Raw genomic sequence first — 26,797 nt, forward strand, 5'->3', positions numbered from 1 at the left:
CCCGAATTTCTTCAACAACTTGTGAGGTCCTACAGGTCAACACATGGTTTCCGTTTCTTCTCTGACCTCATCTCCTGTTGTGATCCTATTGCCAGCCAGGATGACATCCCTACCAGGATGGCCCCCTGCAGCTGATTCTCACGTAACAGAGCTTTCAATAAACCACAACCCTGACAGGGAAACATCTTCTGCCCTGAAGAAGCAGTGAGGTTAGCATATTTACCCCCACTGTTTGCCTCTCCTTGCATGTAGATAAGATCTGAAGTACAAAGGGCTATGGGAATGTCAAGTACTTACTGACTTAACAATCTGGTCTGTTAGCTATTAACTGGTGTTCTTCTATTTTCAGCATGACTGGTAACCACACCTGATCTGTGGTGCTTCAATATCACTGGAGTATGCCCTCGCCCTGCGAGAAATCTGTAAAACCTACAACCAAACCGCTACTGACTGGTCGTTTCTGGATTCCAACCCTCAGTTGGAGTTACTGAATAAACGTCAGTTTTGACTCTTGGGCCGGACTGAGTCTTTCCAGCTAACTACCCCCGCTTTAACAGCATCAACCCTCCAGATCCAGGTTTGCTTGCAGGGCTCTTTCCCGGCTAGCTGGGAAACACGGCCTCCAGCAAGGCACAAGTTTATTGCAGCTCCTTCGTCAACCACCCTGACACATACACACATGCTCACACGCACGTGCACACTTCACTGCCCATGGAAATCTAGGGTAGCTGACATTCTCATGCAGGAATCCACCACTGGGATGTGCATCTATGATGAAACATTGCGCCATCCTGTCCTCCAGGGAACAATGTGGCAACACATGCCTGAGATCTAGCAGAATGTCTTAGCCAAGCCTGTGACTGAGCATGTTAAACCCACCTTAGTTGGCTTTTTGCCCCCACCTTCCCCGTCTCGCTTTTCCTTTTCCATTCCTGTAATGTCCTCAGATCAACTCCATAATACTCTTCTGGGTTCACAGTGTTGTCTTAGGCTCTGCTTTCCAAGGAACGCAAGTGAGACACTTCTATCCATTTGCCCCTCCAAGTTTCTTGTGTTCACCTAGGATTTATAATAAGTTGGCACCACTAAATCAATGCCTGATAATCCAATGAGAAGAAAGACAATAGATTGAACTACAGAAACTGATTTGCAGCGATACAGAGCACCAAGACTGTAGAAATTGATGGGAGAGGACACAGTCATGGAAAGCCTCAGTAGACAGCTTGAGCTCCCAAGCCAGTAGATATGGATTGGGCTTTTTGAATCTTCCTTAGCAAGACAGCCAACACACAGCACATTCCTTGCACCTCGGACGGACAGCAGAGCGACACTCCAGGCTTGAGGAGTGGGAAGGTGAGCTTACTGATTTGCCTTGAAGATTAGTGCCAGGCCTTGCTCTGTGAGACTCAGCACCAAGAAAATCTCTATGCTCAGACCAATGCTCACAGCCATAGCCTATAGATGTGCCCCAGCATTGGGCAGAAACACATGCCCTGGCAGAACAAACTCATTCTGTCCTGTAAGCATCACTCAGGGTTGATATGTAGCTCTGGGACCACACAGAGCCATGCCTCAATTTGGTGCCAGCCCGTATGGGCCGAGAGACTGCATATACCCACCTTGTCCTAACCTCAGGTAGTTGATAACAGGAGTTAAGTCCTTGACTGACTGATGGGCAGTTTGTGCTGGACTCTGGATCCCAGCTATCTGTACCCTGGCAACAGCTCTGCCACCCTGCACACCCAAGTGACTGCAGCAACAGTGGACTGAGAGCTGCTGTGACTATGTTCCACACACTGAGATTCATGACTGCCTGCCTGGGTTTGACTGGATCTGACGGGAGGACCCAATCCCTCCCCATCACTGTCATTCAGGGCTGGGAACCAACACATTTGGCTATTGTAGTGTATTTTCCTACTGGAAACAAAGCCAAAGTAGACTATGGCATTCATACCTGATGATATAATCATAGGAGGAAAAAAACTTTTTTATCATAAAAGTGACTCATTAAAAGCCACAGGAAATGATCCAAGAGGGAGAAGACAACTGTCAACTATAACATCAGGGTGTCTTCACAACTCAAGTTTGGTAAGTTATATATATCTAGAAACTTGGCCACTTCTTGATTCATGGTAGTTCACCAACATACACCATGATAGTTAAAATTTCCTCAGAGGTAAAAATAAATAAATAAATTTAAAAACCGAATGGGGAAATGACAGAGGCCATAACCCTTACATTTTTAACGTCTCCACTGATGATGCAACCATTCAAGCCCCACCACACCTCTGCCCCAGGTGAAATCAGCTTCTATCTTGGACTTGGAAGGAGAGATGACTTCAAGAGTTTCCACTTGGCCTACCCCACCATAACTCTTACCAAGTATCAGAAAGGGCTCTGTTGGTTGTTAACACAATATCCATCATGCCTGTGTGGAATCCACAGATCCATTGGACACATCATGAGACAATCCATGGTCAGAAATTCTTGTATCATATAACATTTTGGTACCAGTGTCAACTGAATCCCCATGTCAAAGAGCCGTTGAAGATCCGATAATTCACTTTCCAAAGTATGTGTCTGGTATGTGTGCTGTAGTGTGTGTGTGTGTGGTCTGTGTGGTGTGTCTGATATGTTTATGTGTTATGTGTATTTGTGTGGTAAGTTGTGTGGTGTTTGTGCTTGTGTGTCTGGTGTGTGTGTGTGGTATGTATGGTCTATGTGTTGTATGTATGGTATGTGTGTTTGTGTAGTATGTTTGTGTGAAATGTGGGGGAGTATTGTGCGGTGCATGTGTTTGTGTGTTGCATTGTGTGGTGTGTATATGGTATGTGGGGTGGAACATATGTGTGGCATATACATGGTATATATGTTTGAGTGTGGTATATGTGTGTGTGGTATGTGTGGTCTGTGTATGTGTGTGTCTATGGTGTGTGTGGTATATGTGTGTGGAATGTGTGTGGTGTGTGTGGTTTGTGGAATGTGTATGTATGTATGGTATATGATATATATAATGTGTGTGTTACACGTGTTTGTGTGAGGTGTGACACAAAATGTAATTGGAGAACTCATTAAAGATACACGGAGAAGCATCATCATAGGGTTCTGTGTGTGATGTGTAGGATGTATGTGTGCGTGGTGTAAGTGTATATGTGGTGTGTGTGTGTGGCATGTATTATGTGTTGTATATGTGTGTGGTGTGTGTTCTGTGTGTGATATTTGTGTATGTGGCATGTGTAGGTATGTGTGGCATGTTGTTGAGTGTGTGGGGCGTATGTGTGTTTGGCATGCGTAATGTATATAGTGCAACATCGTGTGTTTTTTGTGGTATATGGTATGTGATATGTATGTGTGGTGCATGTGTGTTCTGTGTGCAGGGGGATGTGTGGTGTGTGTGCTACGTATATGTGATATAGTGTGGTGTGTGTGGTATGTGTATATGTGGCATAGTGTGGTATACGTGGTACACATGTGCGTGTCTGTCCTTGGGCTAGCACTTTAGGTCCCGTAGAAAAGGTAACGAGGAGAACTCATCTTAAAGATAAGTGCAGAAGCATTCTTCAAGGGATCTGAGCCCACCCAATCGATGGGCCAGGTTTGAGGTTAAGTCCATCATAGGGGCTGATGTCAGTTTTTACCCCTCTAGCTCTTCTGTTTGTGTTTCTGGCTATTCAAGGTAAATAATACGCCTAGGCATCTGTCTTACCTTTGGGGGCATTTGCATATGAGCATGTAGGTCAAGGCAACCTGCTTGCCACTCTGGATTTCTTGCTATGTGCTAGCTATCAAAACTGTAATAGCTTCCCTTTGTACACTAACAGCTTCCATTGGTCTCCCGCTTCCTAAAATCCTATGACCCTTGTCATTCCCACGGAAGCCTGGGAGCCTCGTTCCACAGCAACATCTCTTCATGTTTTACCCGCATCCTCAGTCCACCACAGGTGAAAAGCTTACAAGATAACTGTTTAGTCAGAGGGCCAGAAGCAGGAACACTGCCCCTACCTGTTGGTGCTGCTTGATTCAAAGCTTCCTGATGTGTTAATCCACCAATAGTTGAAAGCAGCGTGTGTCCTGCACTGTGGGAGCTACTGCTGGCATTCGTGAAGCCAAAAGAACCTTCAGATAAAAAAGAAAGTAACAAGTCCTTGTAAACTTGAGAAAAGAGCAAGTGTCCAGGAGACACGCGTGAGAGCTCATAGGAAGGTGTTCTTGTAAGCCAGCAATCAGAGGTGATGGCACAGTGGCCGTGGGAGCCGCTCGCTTCAGATCCAGCTGTTATTGTGACTTGGAGGACAGCAGAAGATTGCCCAGCCACACACATGGGAGACCCATATGGAGTTACAGGCCCCAGACTTCAGCCTGGCCCAGTGCAGGCGATAGTAGCCACATGTGGAATCAGCGGATGGAAAATCCTGTCTGTCTCCCCTTCTCTGTCACTCAGCCTTCCAGATGACTAAAACATTTAAAACAATAATAAAACGAAGACAGATGATGCTCAGAATGTGTCAAGACACCAAAGGCTTCAGACACAACAGAACTAGTCGTTTCTTAGAAAATGAGAACCCACCTCTAGCTACAAGTCTTTCATTTTGTTCCCATAAGGTTATTCCACAAGTAAATGGGCAGGGAACAGGAGTTGCTTATTAAACGCCCAACTCTAAGAAAAAAACCCACATTGTCTTCACAATTCTACCATGGACTTGTGCAAATATTTTGCAGGTAGGGTAATCAGGCGAGTAAGGATCAGGTGACTTCTGAGCTGTGACAGCAAAGAGGAACCCAAGCTGCAGACATGAGGGAGGGTGGCATTCCACGAAGGAACAGGCCATGCAAAGCACTGGGTCCTGGCGTTCCTGGACAAGGGCAGGGAGTCCTTCCCGAGAGCAGGCTGCAGGGGACCCGCCAGGAACAGGCTCAGTCCTTCAGTCTTCATCGTAGAAGGTTCTGAACTTAAATCTGAACGGTAAATCTTTGTATCGCTGATTGGAGCTATGTCAAACTCTGTCACAGGTTCTAAAAGGGTAACTCCGGCAGCTCAGAACATTTGGATTCTGCAGGCCCCTGCAGGCATGTGTAGTTACCACATTGAGATACTTTTTGTGCCCTAAGTTCTCTTAGACATCATTTACTACCTTGGGTGGGTCCTAGAGCTCCCTAAGGGCCAGGAGTTCAGGCCTATGATTCATGAACTATGTAAATGACATATATGTATATATATATGCCTACTTATTAACAGGTGCTTAATAACTACTGCATAGATATGCAAAGTAATAGGCATTCAACCTATCTAATGCGATGGCAGTACCACGCTGCTGTTTGGGAAGTCTAATTTCTCTAAGCCTGAATAATAACATTTATAACAATGGCAACACTGGTCTAAAAGGGTGAGTGAGCAGTAAGTGGACACGCCCACCCAGACTCCTTTTCTAATCACCATTTCAGGAGATGCATGTTATTTCTACACAGACCGCGACACTAACTCTGTCCTCTTTGCATACCTGTGCAACTGTGAACCGTGCACACAGCGGCACAGTTAGTCCGCTATCCTACGTCCTCCCTTCCTACACACAACTCGTCATTCTTCTTAAAATAATCTCTTCTGGTGTTCACCTACTTATCTCGGGGACGGCAGATGCAGCTCCCCCCATCCATGGTAAACGCTTCACAGTCTCAACGAGTCCTCAAGCTTTGGACTTCTGTGGGGTGCTGTCAGTAGGCAACGCTGGCCACGGGGCTGGGGCTGCACGCCTCATCACAGCCCGCATCACAGCGCCAGGAGGCAGGTGCTCCCGGAGGCCCACCTTTCACGGCAGAGCCGGGCTCGGGGCTGTCCACGTGGCCGCCTCCCCAAACGTCAGCCTCCATTCCCTCGTGAGGACCTAAGGACCGGGGTACGAGGCCACTGCACCGCGGCGAGCTGCACAGCCAGCTTCTCCTCAGGGCAACCCGGGCCGCGCCAGTCACAACGCCAATCCTTCGGACCCGACGGAGCATGCGCGAGAGAGCGCCCTGCACCGTAAGGGGGAGCGGCCAGGCGCTTGCGCAAGCGCGCCGCGACACATAGGCGGAAGTGGCGCGGGGGCGCAGGGGATGCTGGCTGCGGTCGGGAACACTCTAGCTCCGGTGAAAAGTGCTGGAGGAGGAGACGAAGAGGAGGAGGAGGTGACGGCGACCGGCCTGGGGAGGGGGAAACGCTCCGTTTGTCTAAGACGCCACCCGGGCTGAGGTCACCCTTCCAGGTGTCCTACCGATGGGAGTGGGGGTTGAGGCGGGGAACGGCGTACCCCTTGTTTGGGACCCAGACCCTTCCGCCCTCAGACCTTTTCCCGTGGAGACTAAGGAGTGAAGGAACAGATGAGGGCAGAGTGCAAGCAGTAGGCGGCTGACTGAGAGACCAGAAGACTGGCACGGTTTCCAAGGAGGAAGGAGTATTTGCTGCCCGAGCCGGGCCCCCGTGTGGGGGACCCATGGCCGTCTGCAGGGTCTGTGGGGTACAGCTCTAGGTGTGGGGACCCATGGGCCGTCTGCAGGGTCTGTGGGGTACAGCTCTAGGTGTGGGGACCCATGGGGCCATCTCCAGGGTCTGTGGGGTACAGCTGTAGGTGTGGGGACCCATGGGACCATATCTATGGTCTGTGGAGTACAGCTCTCTGTGTGAGGAACCATGGTCCGTCTCCAGGGTCTGTGGGATACAGCTGTAGGTGTGGGGACCCATGGGTCGTCTCCAGGGTCTGTGGGATACAGCTGTAGGTGTGGGGACCCATGGGTCGTCTCCAGGGTCTGGGGATACAGCTGTAGGTGTGGGGACCATGGGGCGTCTCCAGGGTCTGTGGGGCAGCTCTAAGTACCCATGGCACACGTTTGCACTGAAAGACTGCGTGGTTCAGCTCTTCATGATGGCCTTTGCCTCTGAGCACGACACGATTTGTTCTTTCCGGGTTATTAAGTTAGCGTCCCTCGAGTCCGGCACCTTCTTACTGTCTTTGCCTTGGAATTCACCCCACCAGGTTTTTGTCCTTCCAACTGAATGTTGGAAGTACAAAGTGGGATGATTCAGTATGCTAATAATGTTTTGCATTCTCTTTCATGGTAGGGTATCAGACATCTAGAATTGTTTTCTCATTAAACATCTTTGTAAGTGAATTAAGATAGACTGAATCTCAAGCGCCGCAGCCAGTGTTTGAAATGATTTAGTGCTGTTTGTCCTTAGATGCTTCACATAGACATTAGATCCTAATTACTGCTTTCGAAAGTGACTTTCAGAAGTGAGCAAACAGTGTCTCAAGCTCTGCAGTGAAATCTGTGTAAAGCAAGAAGGCGGTATGATTTTTCTGTTTTATAATCTTACCCTACAGGCTAAACTGGTGTCCAGGCTGCCGTTAATTGAAATGTAATGCCAGCATTGTTTGAGTTGTAATATTGCCTGTGACACAATGTGGACAGAGTGGAATTTTTTCGAGTGTCCAACCTGTACAGATTAGTTCTCATCTCGTGACCTTTTGTGGTGCTGTCTCTGCTCAGGTTGATACACTAGAGAGGAGATGGTTTGTGCCACAGGAGAGGATCCCCAGTCAGCCTTGTCACCTTGCTTGTGCCCTTAAATGTTCAGTAGGTGCGGGAGAGGCTGCCTCAGACGGGTGTTCTTCCGAAGTTAACTCCCTGTGTCAGTTGAGAAACAAACTTCGGGCAGTAATTCATATATTTGATATTTTTATGTTAATTTCAAGGCTGGTTGTGGACTTCTAAAGTAACATTGATCATTTCAAAGTAATTTTAATGCATGCTTAATTAAAAAAAAAGAGAGATTTACTTATTTTTCTTGAAATAGAGAGAGGAAGGAAAGAGAGAGACCGCCCTTCCATCCACTGATTCACTCCCCAAAGGGCCACAACGCCAGGATTGGACTCAGGAACCTGGGAGCCGGGAGACTTTTCTGGATCTCCCATGTGGGTGCAGGGTCCCAGGGACTTGGGCCATTCTTCAGCTGCTTTCCCATCCCCTAATCAGGGAGCTGAGAGGGAATTGGAGCAGCCAGGACAGAGGATTAATTTGCTAGGCCAGCACTGTGCCTGTATTTGTTTCTCAGTTGCATTACAGCTAGGATTTGTGTGGTCTTTTAGTTGATAGTTAATATCTTGAGTGTTTGAACTGGACAGGACACAGCTGTCGTTTGGAAAGACAGTTACTGGGCCTCAGAGGCCTTCACCAGATGTACTTCCTGCCCCGTGATGTTCTGATGTTTGAACTGCGCCCTCCGAGTACAGGGCTTGTGGTGCTGTTGCCTCCAGTGAACAAGACCAAGGAGTTCATTGCCATGTTCATTTTAGATATTTTGTGGGAATTTGCAGCTGTCCAGGGACAGAGAAAGATTATGTAGTGTAAGTGAGTATTGGGTACAGTGTGGATGCTAGATCACAGGTTATGCAGAGAAATGGGATTTCAGCTTTGCCATTCAGGTTCTGTAAAGGTATTTCGAAAAGTCCTGGGAAAATGGAACTTAAAAGTAAGCTTGTTTCAGTGCAAAACTTTTTAGAATCCATGGATTTTTTTGAATAAGATATATTTTCCATGAACATTTGGATGACCCTTTATATTTTCTCCCAACTTGGGGGGAATTATGGACACTGAAGCTGAGCTGCCCGACCTGACCAAAGGGAGGTGAGCGACACCAGGCTGGAAGAGTATCCCTAACAGAGGCAGGGGTGAATTCCACCTCCAGGGTGTGTTCCAGGAAGGGGAAATGGGTACTTGAGGGCTTGACTGGAAGAAGCAGAAGGAGAGGAAATGTAGCAATCTGTGTCTGGCTCAGTTGATTGGAATGTTGCTCTGCCTCCACACATACACAGTTACGGGTGCTTGCTGCTTCTACGTTCAGATCTCAGAGTGAGTGTCTTGACACAGTGAGCTCGGCTGCTGCTTGCTTCTGGTCTGGCTGCTTGCTGCGAGGCCTAGGAAGGCACAGAGGCTGGTCTGACTACTCAGCGCCTGCCAGCCACATGCTCGCTCTGGAGTCCTGGAAGGAGCTCCTGTCATGGCTACAGCCCTGGCCATGCACTCCTCTGGGGAAGGAACTAGCAGGTGAAAGATCTTTCTCTCTCTCTCTTCCTCTAAAAAAACTGGCTACCAAAGTAGAGGGTGTATTCAAAATTACCCTTTTTGGTCATTAGCCCTCAGACTTTATAATTTCATTCTCATTAGACTTTTCTTAGGCAAGTGCTTTAATCCTAAGTTTGTCCTGTTTTTCGTAATTTTGCCGTCTTTTTTTTTTAAAGATTTATTTATTTTTGTTGGAAAGGCTGATATACAGAGAGGAGGAGAGACAGAGAGCAAGATCTTCTATCCGATGATCACTCTGCAAGTGAGCCGCAATGGCCTGTGCTCGCCGATCCCAAGCCAGGAGCTCTTCCAGTTCTCCACACGGATGCAGGGTCCCAAGGCTTTGGGCCATTCTTGACTGCTTTCCCAGGCCACAAGCAGGGAGCTGGATGGGAAGCGGGCCCACCAGGATTAGAACCCGGGCCCATATGGGATCCCAGCGCGTGCAAGGTGAGGACTTTTAAAAAAAGTCCCAGGCCCTGCAGTCTTTAAAAAAAAAAAAATTATTTTTCTGGGAAAGGAAAATCAGATTTATGGAGAAAAGGAAAGACAGAAAGATCCTCCATCCTCTGGTCCACTCCCTAAGTGACCACAATAGCAAGAGCTGATCCGATCTGAAGCCAGGAACCAGCGGCTTCCTCCAGGTCTCCTGCAGGTACTGGGTCCCAAGGCCTTGGGCTAACCTCCACTATTTCCCCAGACCACAAGCAGGGAGGCAGATGGGCTATGGAGCAGCCAGGACACGAACCGGCGTCCATATGGGATCCTGGCACGCACCAGGGTGAGGATTTAGCCACTGGGCCTTTACACCAGACCCAGTTCTTCAATCTGTTCAACCTTCACATCAAATTTATTTTTTTCAAGTGGTATAAATCCAGAGAGATATTTCACCATAGTCTGTGTACTTCGAAAAGTTTTTACACGGACTGACAAAATCTTTTCCCTCCTTTTTACATCCCAGCAACTTTGCTTGAAATGATTTTCTTCCAAGGGAAGACAAAAAGATGTAGCCTAAAATATACTGTCGTTTCTATGATCTCTGGGAAAAAAAAAAAAACAGCTAGCTTTTTAAGTGACATAAATCTGACTTTAGAAAACGTAATTGGGTAATGTGTTAATGTAGAACGAGCCATCACTTACCACACAATTACTGGCATTCATGCTGAGAAAAACTACTATAGACTTCAAAAATTACATACTTACATAAAACGTAAAGATTTGCTTATTTCTTTAATGACATAAATTCTGAGTTAGCTTTTGGGTTGTTGTTATGAAAATAAGTCTGAAATATATTTAATTCATACTACTCTTTATCAGTCGGAGATCATTTTTTTAGCAAATAGGCCTGTGGGTTCCGATTTGAAAGTGAAATGAGAGTGACGTTGGAACGGAGTAACTGAAGCGTGGTCCCTTCTGATTTGCTGTTTTGCCTTCATTGCTCTTTCCTCCCTCTAGCCCTTGGTACAGCAGGCCGAAGAAAGGCGGAGTGAAAGTGAGGAAACTCACAAAGATAACCTTGGAAGCCCTGAATGCAACCAAATAAGAACCATGGATCTCAAGTTCAACAACTCCAGGAAATATGTGTCTATCACCGTGCCAACCAAAACCCAAACAATGTCACCGCACATCAAGGCTGTGGATGACATTGTAGTCCTTGGCATAAACCTCAGCAACTTTAACAAGCTGACTCAGTTTTGTATATGTGTTGCTGGAGTTTTTGTATTCTACCTAATTTATGGATATTTTCAGGTAAAAACAAATGCATTTGTAATACCTTAATTATACCCATCAAGGACCCCGGGGGGACCTACTAGCAGTTTGTTCCAAGATGTTTTTTCAGTCACAGGGTTTCAGTTGGTTCCTAAGTGTGAGCTTCTCAGTACAGTGACAAAAAGGACTATTTAAACATAAGCCTTTAAAAAACACATTACATTTCAGAGTTTAATATTTTAAGTGGGAAGATTATCTTATGATGTTCAAAGATAAAAATGGCAAAAATCGGAAGAAAACAGCCTTGGGCTGCTTTGAAATCTGTGACACGATTGGATTTATTTATCTGGTGTGCCAAATTGTTAAATAAAATAAAAGTTTATTTTTAAATAAATTTCATCATGTGGGAGAATTTTTGAAATTTGAGAAAAGAAACCCCTTGTACTTTCTTGAAAACACAGATGATATTTGTACAGAAATCCTACATATCGTGTTTTTTTTCATAATCTTACAGAGGAAATATGAAAACAAGTGTGAAAATGGAGTAGTAATTTAGAAAAACTAAAAAGCTGTATTGATTTGAAAGGTCAGCAGGGGAGTGAGGAGTGGGAAAGAGAATGAGAACATTAACCACCCACTGGGCCAGAAGCCAGGCACTCCACCTGGCTCTCCAGGGTGGATGGCACTCCTTGGGCACCCCTGGCACCACCTCCCCAGGCACACTAGCAGGGAGCTCCACTGGAAGGAGGGGCTTCTGGGACGTTACCGGGCACTCCACCTTGGGATGCCAGCATTACAGATGGTGGCTTACGTGCTGTGCCACAATGCTCACCCCATGATTTTGTTTTTTTAAATACGCTAAAATAATCCTATGAGGAATATTAATGTAAAAATCACAAATCAAACATCTTTGTCTGATAACATACAATAGCATGATAAAAAATAATATGGATTGGGATTTGTTGCTGATAAATAGCTTTTTCTTTCCAAATAGGTTGGGAACAAAATTAGCCATTCCAAAGAAAAGTGGTTTAAAAATTGGGTGGCCTGACTTGCCCTTTCCCATTTAGGTCATCTACAGAGGGAAGCAGCAGATGTCTCTAACTCAAATAAATAAGTAAAATATTTTTAAAAATTACCCATAAGACTAATGTGGCATAGCCACTTAAGCTGCCACCTGCAGTGCCAGTATTCCTCTCTAATGGAAATCAGTTTGAGTCTAGTCTAGCTGACTACTCTTGAGCCTGGAAAAGTGGTGGAAGATGGCACAAGTTCTCTCGCCCACACAGGAGACTCAGATGAAGGTCCAAGGCCCTGGCTTTGGCCCAGCAGCTGCAGCCCTTTGGGGGTGAACCAACATGGAAGATGTCTCCATCTTTCTCCCCCCTACCTCCAGTCCCTCCCTATTTCTTTCTTGTAACTCTACAAATCAATAAATTTTGAAGAAAACAAAATTTTACCCTAAAAATTTTCTACTGGATTGGAAATCAGCTTAATTTATAAATGCATAGATTGTTAATTACATAAACCACTGTGAATTGTGCTTGCAAGTTTACCACCTTGTGAAAACTGACTGACAAATGCAGATCGAAGTAGTTCAAGGAAAATGGTGAGTTTGGTAATGCAGACACACACACAGGAAAGTGTGGTTTACGCAGTTCAAATCAAACCAGAGAACCTAATTAGAATGTCTGTTAGTAGCTTAAGAATGGCTTATTGATAATTAATGTTATTTCATAATTTATGTTCAGGCAAATTCACCATTCCCTCTACAAGGAACAATTTATGGTTTAAGAATTTTGAAAAGCAGCATGGTCACTGTGAACCTATAGAAGAACAGCCTGAGGTGATAGACTTTTTGTCCTAATTTTTAAAAACTTAGTTTTACTTTTGAGAGGGAGAGAGCTTCCCCCAGCTGATCCCCAGGCCTGGCAGAATGCAGGAGCTAGGAATTCAGGCCTTCACCTTGGCCTCCCATGGGTGAAGACTCAAAGCAGCAGGAGCCCTGCTCCTTGGGCCGTCCACTTGGGCTTCCCCAGATCTGAGGTTACCAGCTGGGCCCCAGTGCAGGCACCCCACGTGGGCCAGAGACCCTCCCTGATCACAGCCCTCTAAGAGCAAGGTGATTTTTATATAGCACATGGGTTCTTGGGTCACCCACGTGTCTCATCATTAATGAAAAGGCAGTGTTTCTTCATGAAGTCACTTGCTTTTCTGCTGATTTCTCCGTCTGCCCATTCTTTGGAATGAGCTTCTGTCCTGCATGAACCATGAGAAGCCCGGAGTGCTTTGATTTTGGTTTGGTTTAGTGTAAGATTTACTTGCTTTAAAATAGCATCTCTGTTGTGAGGAGTTTAAGACCTTTGCTCTGAGCTTGACAATATCCATGTGTCTTTGGCAGGAGTTAATATTTTCGATGGAGGGGTTCAGGTCCTACGGCTGGTACCTCACCTTGGTGCAGTTTGCATTTTACTCCCTATTTGGCTTCATTGAGCTTCAGCTTATTCAAGACAAACGGAGAAGGTATGTGTTTTCTTTTCACTTTTCGATATGAAGTTCAGCTGTATTGATTAAATTTGTCATTGTAGGCCTAATGAATTTTCATGAAATCAACATTTCCTATTAACAAAGCATATAAATCACTAATATCAGTATGACCAACTTAGTAAAAATATTTAATGTGCTGGATACTTTTTTATACACTGAAAAGTGAGATCTTATTTTAATGTTATAAAAATTATAACTGAGGTTCAACTTATATTAAGGTCTGTTGGCATTCAAAAAATGTATTTTTATAAATCTCATTAAAATAGCATGAGCGGTACAGATTTGCAATACAGAGGACATGATAGTGGTGAATTACAAATCTCTTTTTTATTGTGGTTTTCAAAGTGTGAAATTGATGTTCTGTGGAGTATATTGCCTCTAAGATCTAGTAAGAATATTCTTCATTTCAGGGGGAACATATTTTATCATCAAAACCAAAAGAGCTTGCGTGACAAAGTCTTTTAATAGTCATTTTTATTTGAGCGAAATCTTGATATATTGTTGCCATGCAGAACAATAGGCAAAAAAAAACCAGCAAAAAAATAAACCAAAATAGTTAAGAATTTTAATATAAAGTTTTCTTGGTAAATGTACCATTAGTTGTCCTTCATATCCTTATGCGTGTATTTCATATATGTGTCGGCGTTTGAGATGTAATAAGAACTGTAGTGCTGCCATTTACTCGCCTTTGAGGCAGATGTTCAGTCCTTTATAGTTTATATAGTGCTCTTCCCTGCCACGTCCCCTATTGTTGAAGTATGAGTCATTTAGGAGGCCAGCAGCACTGTGGCCTGGTTGGTAAAGGCGCCATTCGCAATGTCTGCATCCTGAATTGGAGTGCCAGATCCCATGTAGCTTGCTGCTCACGTGCCTGCTAAGGCAGCCAGCGAAGGCCCGTTCTTCTGGGACCCTGCCACCCAGACAAGAGACCAGAGTGGGAGTTTCTGGGCGTTGGCTTTGACCTGGGCCGGGCCAGGCTGTTGCATTTGGAAGTTGAATCAGTGGCTGGAAACCCCTCTCTCTCTCTCTCTCTCTCTCTCTCTCTCTGTCTCCTTTCTCTGTTGCTCTGCCCTTTTAATAAACAAGTCTTGTTAAAAATAGCTTTGAATTTTGTATTAAACTATCTGTAATTTTCTTTTTGCTTTATTTTCATTTTATTTGAGATAGAGAGGAGACAGATGTGGAGAGATCCCCATCTATGCATTCACCCCCCAAATGCCCAGAGCAGCCAAGGCCATGCTAGGCCAGGGCCATGAGTTCTGACCTCAGTAATCGTGGTTGGCAGGAGGTACTTGAGCTGCCATCTCCTACTGTGAACTTTTGCAGGAAGCAGGGTCAGAAGTGGAGGAATTGGTGCTCACAGCAGGCATTCCAATACAGGATTCCGGCTTCTCAGACTGCAGTTGAATCAGTGCGGCAGACGCCTACGTACCCACTCTCGGGGGTTTTCCTGCCAGCAGGTCCCCAAAACCATGGAGTGGGGGAGGTCAAGAACCACCCTTGACATTCTGGTGAAGCATGTCCATTAGTTTTGTGTGTGTATGTTTTGAAAGTCAGATTTTACAGAAGGAAGAGAGAGACAGAGAGGAAGATTTTCCATTCTGTCCACTGATTCACTCCCCAAGTGGCCAAAATGGCCAAAGCTACACCAATCTGAAGCCAAGAGCCCAGAGTCTCTTCCTGGTTTCCCACACTGGTGCAGGGTCCTAAACCTTCGGGCTGTCCTCGACTGCTTTCCCAGGCCACAAGCAGCGAACTGCATGGGAAGCAGGGTTGCCAGGATTAGAACTGGCACCCATATGGGATCCCAATGCGTGCATGATGAGGATTTTAGCCACTAGGCTACCATGCTGGGCCTCATGTCCATTGAATGTAATGGGAGCACAAGCTTATATCGACCAAGAAAGGGGAAGGCATTAGGGTGGGGGGACATCTCCTGACAGTCCTGCCACCCGACAACAGTGCTGTAATAGGCTGGAAGGCACATCTAGCCCTTAGGCCCTCCAGCCATATCACAGATCACGTCCACCAGATAGCAGGCAGAGATCCAGGGGCAATTTCCCACAATGCACCCCTTTTGATTTTATTTATTTTCATTGTTCTGTTTTGCCTCCTTACTTCTCTTTATTGCCACAAAGTTATTGTAGTAATTTCAGTAAAAATATTGAAACCTCAGAGTTCATCTTCAGTATTTTCATGCTCTGGAACTATAAAATGTAACAGTGAGTAGTGGATTTGAGGAAAGTTTTCAGGACCAGTAAGGATGCCTGCTAACTCACTGTTGCAGACCACTGGGCTTCTGGTTGCTTCTCAGTGATCTGGTGCTGTGTGTATTAAGTGAAAAGTGATGTATCTCCTGACTTGTTACATTCAAAGGAAGCACACGTACCCACCGCCTGGGTAAGACCCAGAGTGGGCGCCAGCCTCTTGGCCCTGGTGATAGACTAAATGATAGATAATAGAGCTAAAACAAAATAATTTGTGTTTGACTTAAACATAAATGAAGGAATTCTGGCAAAACATTTGTAGACTTGTCATTAATGTAATTATGAATTGGAACTTGCTTCTGCGGCATGTTTCTGAGAAATCCTTAAAGCCACTTTACAATGAAAATAGGCCTAATCATGCACATATTTGATTTATTTCTGAATATGCATCCATTTCTAATTTAAGGACTGCCCTTAAGACCTCTAGTTAGCTCTTTACTTACTGTTTTTTTTTTTCTTCCTACATGTATGCGAATACCCCTGAGCTAGATAAAGAACAGAATTCAGACTTGGCAAACATGGCTTTGGGTCTGGGATTGCCGTTTTCTAGCTGTGTTAGGTCCACAGGGAATTTTTTGAAATTTTCTCTTAGTTTGATTTTGAGCATCAAATTATACAGTGTGTGATAACACACACTGTACGCTGTCAGTGTCCTAAATAAGCTACAGATTTTTGCCATAAATTACCTCTAACTTTATTATTGATTACTTTGTTTTTAATTGATTCTGAAGAGGGTTGGCACTTTTTAAATAACATTTTTTCCACCATTTTTGCAAAGATAAACAGTTGGGGCAGTACATAGAGTAGAAGAAGGGTGTGCATCCTAGAAGGAATCCTGTGGGATCTGGCTTCTCACTGAGCCGGTGAGGAGGCAGAGCCTAGAGCAGTGGACCTGAGGCTTTCCGGAGTCAGCAGCGAGTTACTCTGCAAGCTGGGACTCTGTGATCTTGGCCCCAGCTGCTCCTCCCTGCACTGCGCTGCTCTCCTGACCTCCCTGGGAGCTTCCTGGCACTGTTTACTGTTCATCTTGGAGGAATTGTGACTGCCCTGGCCTCCGTGGCCATCTGGGGCCACGGTGCTGTCCTGTTTCACTGAGGCTCAAGTCCCAAGACAGCGAGAAAGCTCACTGGTGTATCCGGGCCTGCCGAGTCATCTCCACGCGATGTTCAGTGTGGATTGCTGCCTTGGCACATATGTAGAGAAGGCCTGAAAATTAAAACATAAGTGTAAAAGGATGCATTTTAATTGCATTTTTTCCAGTAAATTATTTCGCCTTATACCTGCTCATATAAGGCATGAAAGAATTTTTGTTGGCTAGATTGAATTTTAACTAACATGTGAAAAGCAAATTACATCTAAGAGTATTTGAAAAGGTTTGTGAAAGGAAAACAACAATATTGACAAGTGAGCTTATTTTAGGGCAAAAAGAAAGTGAAGTCGTGTATAGATTTTGCATAGTAGACATCTCCCATGTACTTCTTGAAAACCCATAATAAACATAGACTTCAAAAACTTTTTCACTGAAAGGAAGCTTAATTTTTAAATGCGTTTTCCACCAACTGCTTGAAACACCCTCATAAGCAGCATGATCACGTTATTGTTGGGTAATGGCAGTAGTGTTCTGCTGTGTTACACCAATGCCCAACATTATTTTAGACCATTCTAAATGAGCATGTGTTCACATCAAGAGTTCACCTTTGCAAAGATGCCAAATGAAGACTCACTGCTGAGCAATGTGAATGCAGCCAAAGTTGAAAGGTTTGAGATCACAAGGAGAGTTGGTTATTGCAGTATTTTCTAGAACACAGAGAGGGTGACCTGTGAGATGCCCCAGATCATGTCCGGAGCATCAGACTGTACGTGTTCCTTTCTGGAGAAACTGCCCTGGTCCCTCCAGCAGAATGGGTGAATGTATTTTTTCCTAATGCTAGATGGAAATATAAAGGAACAGAACAGTACATTGGAATTGGAAAATGCACTTAAAAGCACGGTTAAGGTGCATGACATCATTAGAGAAGCCAATGTTTTTAAAAAACAAACACATTTTAAAATTCAGTGCAAATGTAGCTAGAATTGTTTTTTAAAAATCAACATTTATACCTCCTGTAGCAATCAAAGTTTGTCTCTTCATATAACACTCTTTCCCTTAGTTGAGACTTCACATTTATGTAAACTGTGATTTTTATAAGCATTATTTTATTCAAGCATACAATGTTACAACCTTAAGGATAGTGGTATTTTGAGAAATTAGAAAAGTGAATAGACATTTAAACCTTGTAAACACACTATCTTACAGTAGTATGAATCGGGTCCCCAAATGAAGGTTCTAAAAATTGTCTTTTACAGAATACCAGGAAAAACCTACATGATAATAGCTTTTCTAACTGTGGGTACTATGGGGTTATCAAACACTTCCTTGGGCTACCTGAATTATCCCACCCAAGTCATCTTCAAGTGCTGCAAATTGATTCCTGTTATGCTAGGAGGAGTTTTTATTCAAGGTATAGTAATGGTATATTTTCATACTATTTCAAACTAGTAGGCTATATTATGAGCTCTAGCATTGGGAAAAACATTAAACTTCTGTTAATACATTTGATGAACAGTCCAGCTTACCTGACAGTTCTGATATTTTACGCACAATGTATCAGAAAATCACCGGGATGTCTCAGAGCTGTCTTAGTATCTGAAACCAACATTTTGAGCTTGGGAAAAAGAAGAAGTTGGTTTTGTAATTGTTGTAATTTTTCCCACTTTGGAAGCTACTGCTTTTGCAGCATTACTGTATTTCCATATTCGGAAGTACCTGGAAGTGCTGAGTGGTCCCATTCACCTGTTCTTTGGAGCACCACATTCTCCCTGTGTCAGAGAAAAGCGTGATCCGAGCAGAGCTGCTTTGGGGACTAACCCTGCTGGTTCACTGAGGCCTCGGGGCCAGAAGGGGGCTGTGGGAGCACCCACTGTCCTGAGGCGTATCTGGTGTCCGTGTATCACTCGGGATCTCACACCACCTGCTCCTGTGCCTGCTCCTGTGCTGAGCATCAGATCCCCTCCCCAAAAGCCTTTACATTGTCAATGGGAGTGTGGTGTTAGCGAATCACTTACCACAGCCGGGTAACTAGTCTCCCTTCGCCCTTACTAATACTCTTACATAGCTTCCTAAATGACTTCGGACACATGTGATACAAGGGGGCTTCAAAAAGTTTGTGGGAAAGTGGAATTAAAAGATAATCTCTTTTCCCTGAACTTCTTGAACTCCCAGTTATATTTCTTTATAATGCTTTAAAAAGTTACACATTATGTTTTAATTTTTAAATACAAGTAGTGAAATAAGTTCCCACTTACCCAGAAATTATCTTATATCTTGTCTTTAAACCATTGTGTAGATAGTTCATTACCATGGTATAAAGGTTATGGTATAAATGTAAAAACAGGAAAATATTTTTTCTTATTAAAAGCCAGGAATTTCAATGAAATTTTTAAATGTTTGTAGATGTACATTTTTCTTGCCATGAAATTTTCATAAAATGCATGTGTTGGTTTGCTGTTGTGACAGATAAAGTAGGATCTTTGCTGTAGCTCTGAAGACCTCTTGGCGCCCGCTTCCCTCAGAAGCCTCTGTAGCCGTCTCAGGCCTTGTCCCAAGGGCTCTTCTCGGGGGTCTGGCTTTGGGTATATGAAACAGATCCCTGCTGCTCTCCACTCCACTCCGCTCTGCTTGGGTAAGCATGGCTCTAACACTAGCCTGACGGGCACCTTCCTCATGTCTGTCCCGGACAGGCAAGCGCTACAACGCTGCGGATGTGTCTGCTGCGCTGTGTATGAGCCTAGGCCTGATATGGTTCACCCTGGCCGACAGCACCACTGCCCCGAATTTCAACCTCACAGGTAGGGCTTTCTGTTCTTCCGTTACAGATACTTCAGTGAGTCCTAAGCAGTTTTGACATTTCCTGAGAATTTTAAATGATAGGATTGTCACGTCTAACCAAAGGCTTCGGGACTTTTCGTGGGAGCTTGAACTCTGGAAGTGAAGCCATCGTTTGGCACTCTTGCATGTTCACATGACAGGAGGCTGTTTGCCCAGCGAAATCCATAGTTTTCTGGTAGACGATAAATGTTTAATCAGCTGAAATAGGCAGAAATTATAGGGGAATCACAGCAGTAGTTTTCTCCTCATTTTGAAAAACACTTTGGGATACGCACGTTCGGTTGTCGTTTTCTTGGGGAAAGCAGTAAAGACATGCTGTACTTCAACAAACTGTAAAATATAAATGTGGATATTAAAGTTTTTAAGTTTTCCACTATAAGCTAGTTTTTCTCATTGTACATTTTGTGAAATTTTGTTAATTTAAATTTTCAAAGGCAGAATAGATTCTATAGTTTAGTTAGAAATATCTGAGAGTTTAAAAATAAATAGTAAAATCCTATGTTCTAAACGTCTTTAGAGATGTTGGGGGTAGTTCTGTGGTTTACATCCAGCATGATTATCTTAATTATCAGAAGAAATGTACTAATATTTTAACTTTGTGGCAGCCCATCTCCTGACCTGACAGAAACAGTATGTGAAGTATGTCAGTCTTCAGAGACACTGAAGTGAGCATCAACATCATAATAGCATCAGCGTCTATAAAATAGTTACTTCTACAGAAGAAAAGCCAATTGTGAGAAATGAGTAAAGCCATTCGCATTGCAATCACCTTTTTTCCTAATACTTTCTTGCCAGTTTTCAACTTTCCTTGCTGACTTGGTTAAGGAGGTCAGTTACCCGGTGAGAGGGCCTGTTCTGCCTTGGAGAAGCTGAGTAGCAGCCTCTACGTCTGCTCTTTGTGGAAAGCGCACAGTTGCCAATGTTTTCAACCAGGCTAACGTTTGTCAGGAATACTTTCCCTTCACTTGGCAGAGGTTAAAGAGAATTATGCTTGGAAACTTCTTTTTCTCTTTAGGAAAAAGCAGTTTTAGAGAAGGAATAGAAACTGCAATGAGAAATGCATGGCGCTTTGACTGAATTACATGGAAATACAACCTTGCAAAAATGCCCAGTCCCTTTGTTGTGGCTTAAAAAGAGAGATTGAGGCCCAGCGTTGTGGTGCAGCAGGTGCAGCTGCCCCCGATTCTGGCATCCCAGATGGGCGCCAGGTTCATGTCCCAACTGCTCCACTTCTAACCCAGCTGCCTGGGAAAGCAACAGATGATGGCCTCAGTGCTTGAGTCCCTAAAAAGCTCCTGGCTCAACTGTGGCCATCTTGGGGGAGTTGCCAGGGGATAGAAGAGCTCTGTCTCCCCTCTCTGTTAATCTGACTTTGAAGTTAAAAAAAAAAAAACCTAGTCAGGTTGCATGCTTAAAGGAGATTCTGAAGCTAAATACCTATTTATGGTTACTGAATTCATTGTTTTACTAAGATGTGCAAAGTAACACTTAGTAGAGATGCGTGGGCCCAGGAGTGTTTCACACAGTGAGCGTTCTTGTTGCTGCGACCCAAGTTGCCCCTGAATTCACTTGGCTTTCATGCACCCTTGTACACACAGCATGCAGGTCCTCTTAACGGCACGGTTAGTGGCCAGCGTCTCAGCTGTCATGTGGGGAACTTTGCACTCATGGTAGCCACCATGATGGTGCTCAAAGAATTTGTAATTTTGAAACATGTTAAAGACCAATTTTTGTGTTAAGGATGTTCAACCCACAGAGCTTTTTTCTTTTTTTCATGATTCCCCTTTTTTGTTTTGTTTGTTTTTTAGACTGCCATTGATCCCAATAGATCTTTGTATCTTCAGGGTAGTTCCATTCCACTGGTTTAACGTGCTGCTTCTTTCAAACATAGTTTTGTGTAAAAGTAGAAGAGTTCTTTAACATGATATTGAAACTCAGTGTTGGTGACAGCATTAACTTAGTTTATGAGTGTTTGTGTGTGTGTGTGTGTGTGTGTGTGAGAGAGAGAGAGAGAGAGACAGAGAGAGATTGCATTGTCCCTGTCCGTGTTACAACGGGCTGTAGAGAATACTCAACCATGGCTGAAGACGTGCTTTTGTTTTTTGTCTCAGATTTCTTAGAAACCTTGACTGTTGACCATGGGTTAAGTCAGGCACTGTCTTTTCTACCTCCTTGAAGGTGTGGTGCTCATTTCACTGGCCCTCTGTGCGGACGCCGTCATTGGGAACGTGCAGGAGAAGGCAATGAAGCTGCATCACGCTTCGAATTCTGAAATGGTAACTCGTCAGACTGGACCGTGGGGACACACCTCATTTTATGAAGTGGTTATATTATACAAAACTCTGATGCAGCATCTTTAAACGTGTTATCATTCTTCTCACGGAGCAGCTGTCTACTAATATTGCTGACAGCTGATTATATATTTGATACACTTTTTCCCATTGGTTTAGCGAGACTTTGATTTATTGTTAAAACCTGTTATGTCATGCCCAGCATTTGGATTTGGGGTTATTTTTATGTCGTTTGAGGTTTTTTGTGTACTGCATACTGCAATATAGCTTTTTCTTTATGACTTTTGACTGTGTGTTTCCTGGTTGAAAGAACTTTACCAACTCTGTGATTTAAAACAAGAAATTACCCATGTTGCTTACTAGTTTTATGATTTTTCTTTTTTATTGTATTTTGACCCAATTTTGAGGATTCTAAAAATGTTTTTACTGCTCTATGACTATTCATTTGTCCCAATACCGTTTTGAATAACCATCTTTTCCAAAGAATGGTAAATCCCTTCCTCGTTATCACTGCTTTCTGACCCAGGGCTCAGAGTTCTGTTCTTTTGAATTTACTTTTGCACCAGCAGCGTGATCTTGCATGCGCCATGTGTCGGCGTTAGCCACCAGTGTCACTTTTGTTTTTCAGAATATTGCTATCAATAGTTATTCTTGGGAATATGTAATCCCCAGATATACTGGAAACCCCTTGGATCATGTGGCTGGTATGACATTGAATTATAAGTTAACTTATGGAGATTAGCAGCTGTGCTTTTGGTGGTTCAGTGCAAGAATAAGGTGTGACTTTCCTTTTATTCAAGTGCTATATAATGTTTTGTATACAGAAAAGTATGTGTGTCCATATGTTTACATTATTTTATCACCAGTCACTTTGCTGGACGTTAAAGCATACTGAATTAAACATACATGAGTATAGCGCTATCCTTGCCTGTTCCATTAACAGGTTTAATCTTGGTCAGGAGTTCTCTTGATTCTCATTAATCTTTCTGGATAAGGTAATAGTAGCCTCAAGGAGAATTAAGGAAGCGGTTTGATAGTTAATGTGTTACAGAGGCTAAGATGGTAGAATCTGTCATAGCCTCAGTCCATATCATAGCTTCCCCGCCTCTTCAGTGTCTGGGACGTTTTGGTCCCGTCTGAAAGCGGGCTGTGACTCACACAGGGTGCTAGCAGAGGGCCTGACTCACAGCAGGTGTTGAAGGGCGCTGGTACTGCCTTGAGTCTTGTCTGTAAGAATAGACTGGGAGAAAAAGGTCAGCAGGAAACAGACAGGGAATGCCCTGTACTGGTCAGTTTCATTCTGTTTTCAACTCTTTTACAAACTTAATAATTGTATTTTTTTTCTTGTTTTTAAACTAACTTTTACAATTTATATGTGGGTTTGTGCACATGCATGTGTGTGTATAATATAGATTATTAGTGCCCTGGCATTAAAATCTGGTTTGAATCAATAATTAAGCCAGGTAGAAATGAATCAGAATGTATATGTATTTGAAAAGAACAGTACTGCTCCAGTATTTGGTACATAAAATAAGGTGAAGACCTACAAATCATTATAGTCAGCTCTCATTTCCAGAAGTTTAGGCCACGTTGAAGTGACTGCATCACCTTAAAAGTGTTTTCTTTTTGCAGACTTAATAAATTAATTGAGCTATATATTTGAAACCCTGTGTTCTACTTTTCGTTGATGGTATTTTTCTCCCGCTTTGTTTCTATCCTCTAGGTTTTGTATTCGTATTCAATTGGCTTTGTGTACATCTTACTGGGCTTAACGTGTACCAGTGGATTAGGTCCTGCAGTAACATTTTGTTCCAAGGTAAATACTAATGACATTTTTTAAGGAACTTTCCATTAAAGAATTTTCTCTATATTTATAATTCCAATTATTCAAAAACAGCTGTTACTAAGAGCAATTTGGCAACTCCTTTAATATAATTAATATAGAACACACGTTATGTAAGAAATGAGTTGGTTGATATGTACCTGATTTTATCCTTGCTGTACTCTTTAGGTTCATTTTTAGGCTATACATGTGTAGAAATTGGAAATTTTATTCTCATTGCTGTTATATTAAGTCAAAACCAAATAAGGATCTTTGCATTATCAGATGGCTTATTATTGCATAAGAAGTTGATTAAAATCCCGTAGTTCTATTTTACTGGTAATATACCTCAGGATTTGTTTTGCATTTTTCTAAAAAAAAAAGAAAAATACAACAAACTTTTCTTTGTTACAGAATCCAGTTCGGACCTACGGTTATGCTTTTCTTTTTTCCCTCACTGGGTATTTCGGAATCTCCTTTGTTTTGGCTTTGATTAAAATCTTTGGTGCACTTCTTGCTGTCACAGGTAGGAGAGATTTACTTGCCTAAATGAGGGATTCTCTTTTTCCAAACAGACACAGACCTCTTCATTGGAATGTTCCATATGTCACCCATTTAGCCTTTGGCTTAGGGTGTTTGTTTCAAAGTTCTAAATTAAATGATGCTTGATCTTAACTTCTAATTTTGAAAGTCTGATTTTAAAATCAAGTATTGATGTTTTTCTAAAGAATAACTTTTACGTGGATTTAAGAACTTTCTATTAAAACTGATGGGATGGACTCCTTCAAAGAAAATACTGCCCATATAATGATGTGACAGTAGGATCTGGGCATGGGTGAACCGCACAGTCTGCCGGGACAGCAGCAGCTTGGGGTGGAGGGACGGAGCTGTGACTTAGAGAGAGGCATGCAGGTGCCTCTGACAGGCACAGAACCCAGCTGTAGTACTCTGTAGTACTCTGTGTTAACACAGACCTGTAAGAAGTTTCTACAAGTTATTCATTGTCATAGAGCTGACCACTGTTTGATACTGGCCTATCCTTCAAATTGCTCTTTTTAAAGAACCATTGATGTGCTGAGGAAAGCTTCCGTTTTCTGGGACTGCCATGTACTACTTACTGACAGTGGTCCTTGAACCTCCACCTGTGTTAGTTACTTGATCTCTGTTCCCCACAAGACTGTGTATTCCAGAGTAGCAGGAATGGTGACTGTGGTGGTTGGTTGGTTTTCTACTGTCCATTGTGTCCTTGGGGCCTGATCTAGATTCTGGTATAATATCCCCTAAAACTATCGCGATGAAAAACATTATGTAGTAGCATGTCCTGATGAGCCTTTTTATCTCTACAGTGACGACAGGAAGAAAAGCAATGACCATTGTACTTTCCTTTATATTCTTTGCTAAACCATTTACATTTCAGTAAGTATTTATAATACAAAATTTTGCTCAATTTTTATTAAGATTTACTTATTCTTAAAGATTATTTTTATTGCAAAGTCAGATACACAGAGAGGAGGAGAGACAGAGGAAGATCTTCCATCCCCTAATTCACTCCCCAAGCAGCTGCAACGGCCGGAGCTGAGCCAGTCTGAAGCCAGGAGCCAGGAGCCTCTTCCGGGTTGCTCATATTGGTGTAGGGTCCCAGGGCTTTAGGCCATCATGGACTGCTTTCCCAGGTCACAAGCAGAGAGCTGGATGGGAAGCAAGGCTGCTGGGATTAGAACTGGCAGCCAAATGGGTTCCCAGCACGTTCAAAATGAGGACTTTAGCCGCTAGGGTACCATGCCATGCCCAGATTTCTTGATTAAGATACTGTGTTTTACATTTCCTGGTTTTAAATAACCTTAATTTCAGTTTTCCTTTTGGTGCTAAGTGTATTAATTTTTATGTAACTTCATTTTTGCTGTTAAGCTTTGTAAAAAGTCCTTTCAGCTTGATCTTTTGATATTTATTGATCTGTTTGGATACTTATAAATATCAAACTTGTTGTTTATTCCTCGAATTTGTTGTTTTACATACTTAGCTTGCCTGTCTGGATCCCAATCCCATTGCAAATAAGAGTAATGTGTATAATGTTGAGATAAATGGGTCCCGGCCCATTGTCTAGCCTGTCTCCTTACAGTTCATACTTCTAACAGTTATGAGTTTATTTACTGCCACAAAGGGTTTAAGGTGGGAAGTGTTCCATAAAGTAGACCTCCAGTAGCAAAGTTTTATTTTGTTAAAGAATTAGTACAGAATGATCATCAGATGTTGTGGTCAGTAATAGATGGTTACTTTGTTAATTTTAATATTCTTTTCTTACTTGTTTCTTCTAGATATGTATGGTCTGGTTTATTGGTCGTTCTTGGTATATTTCTCAATGTTTACAGCAAAAATATGGATAAAGTAAGACTGCCGTCTCTATTGGGTCTGATCAACAAGACGGTAGACGGAAAAAAGCCAAGGACGTTGGCACAAACTGTGTAGGCGATGATTCGTGCTGACATGGAATATAAGGGAACAATCCTTAGTTAACTTAGTTAACTAACTTCCCAAAGGGACTTAAAAAGAACACTCCCAAGGGTCTGAGGGCCTGCGTCCTGCAGATGGCTTCCACACAGGCTGGTTTGTGGCACCAGCCTGTCTTCAGACCCTCTGTTGGTTCAACTTCTGAAGCAATCGGGAGAGCTTCAGAAAAATGGCAACTTGACAGACAGAAATTCCTGGCAATTTCTTCAGAAGTTCACTGGGAATGGGCCATGTGACAAGACTACTTGGATACTATTACACATACCCAAAAAGCCGGCGTGGAATAGGATATCTTCACTCACTCTCTGTGGTGGTGTTTGCATTGATTCTCTGTTCTAAGAGTAAACTGGTGGTTCCGAGTCTAGAGTGACAGCATTCATTGTAAATAAACCTAATCTGTGGTTTTTGTAAGGGTTTGGGGTTTTTTTTTAGGTTTCTGTGATGAAGTTGGGAATGAAGGTTGGAGTAATAATACAGATTGCAAAACAAATTTTTTTTTTCTCCTAATACTCTAAAGAAAAAAAAAAATGCTTTAACTCTTATGAAGAATAATGGCAGGACAGTAAAAGCAGGCACTGTGTCGTGTAAGAGTATGCCACAAGGACATCTGGCTATTGTTCGTGAAATA

At 43.2% G+C, this 26,797-nt stretch overlaps 1 protein-coding gene and 1 long non-coding RNA gene across 4 annotated transcripts in view; one reads left to right on the forward strand and one right to left on the reverse strand.

The window, feature by feature from the left end:
* Positions 1-5,563, reverse strand: part of LOC131481896 (uncharacterized) — a 158,918-nt gene extending 153,355 nt beyond the window's left edge. Inside the window, exons 1-2 of the long non-coding RNA XR_009246631.1 lie at positions 5,499-5,563; positions 4,003-4,116 (exon numbers count right to left, since the gene is read on the reverse strand). This is a non-coding gene — a long non-coding RNA (uncharacterized LOC131481896). The remainder of the gene's footprint in view (positions 1-4,002; positions 4,117-5,498) is intronic.
* A 497-nt stretch (positions 5,564-6,060) lies between these two features.
* Positions 6,061-26,424, forward strand: SLC35B3 (solute carrier family 35 member B3). 3 transcript variants are annotated; one of them, XM_058668000.1, is made up of 10 exons: positions 6,061-6,162; positions 10,552-10,845; positions 13,208-13,329; positions 17,967-18,121; positions 19,401-19,508; positions 21,727-21,824; positions 23,563-23,655; positions 24,076-24,187; positions 25,008-25,077; positions 25,977-26,424. In XM_058668000.1, exons 1-10 carry the CDS (start codon positions 6,091-6,093, stop codon positions 26,125-26,127), a joined length of 1,275 nt encoding a protein of 424 aa, XP_058523983.1. In that variant the 5' UTR covers positions 6,061-6,090; the 3' UTR covers positions 26,128-26,424. The 3 variants fall into 3 exon arrangements, with proteins under 3 accessions (XP_058523983.1, XP_004596566.2, XP_058523994.1); XM_004596509.4 differs by having other exon boundaries at positions 6,138-6,239; XM_058668011.1 differs by lacking the exon at positions 6,061-6,162 and adding an exon at positions 6,563-6,590.
* Positions 26,425-26,797: the final 373 nt, after the last annotated feature.

Source organism: Ochotona princeps, chromosome 1, assembly GCF_030435755.1.
Source record: "Ochotona princeps isolate mOchPri1 chromosome 1, mOchPri1.hap1, whole genome shotgun sequence".
Classification (NCBI taxonomy): Eukaryota; Metazoa; Chordata; class Mammalia; order Lagomorpha; family Ochotonidae; genus Ochotona; species Ochotona princeps.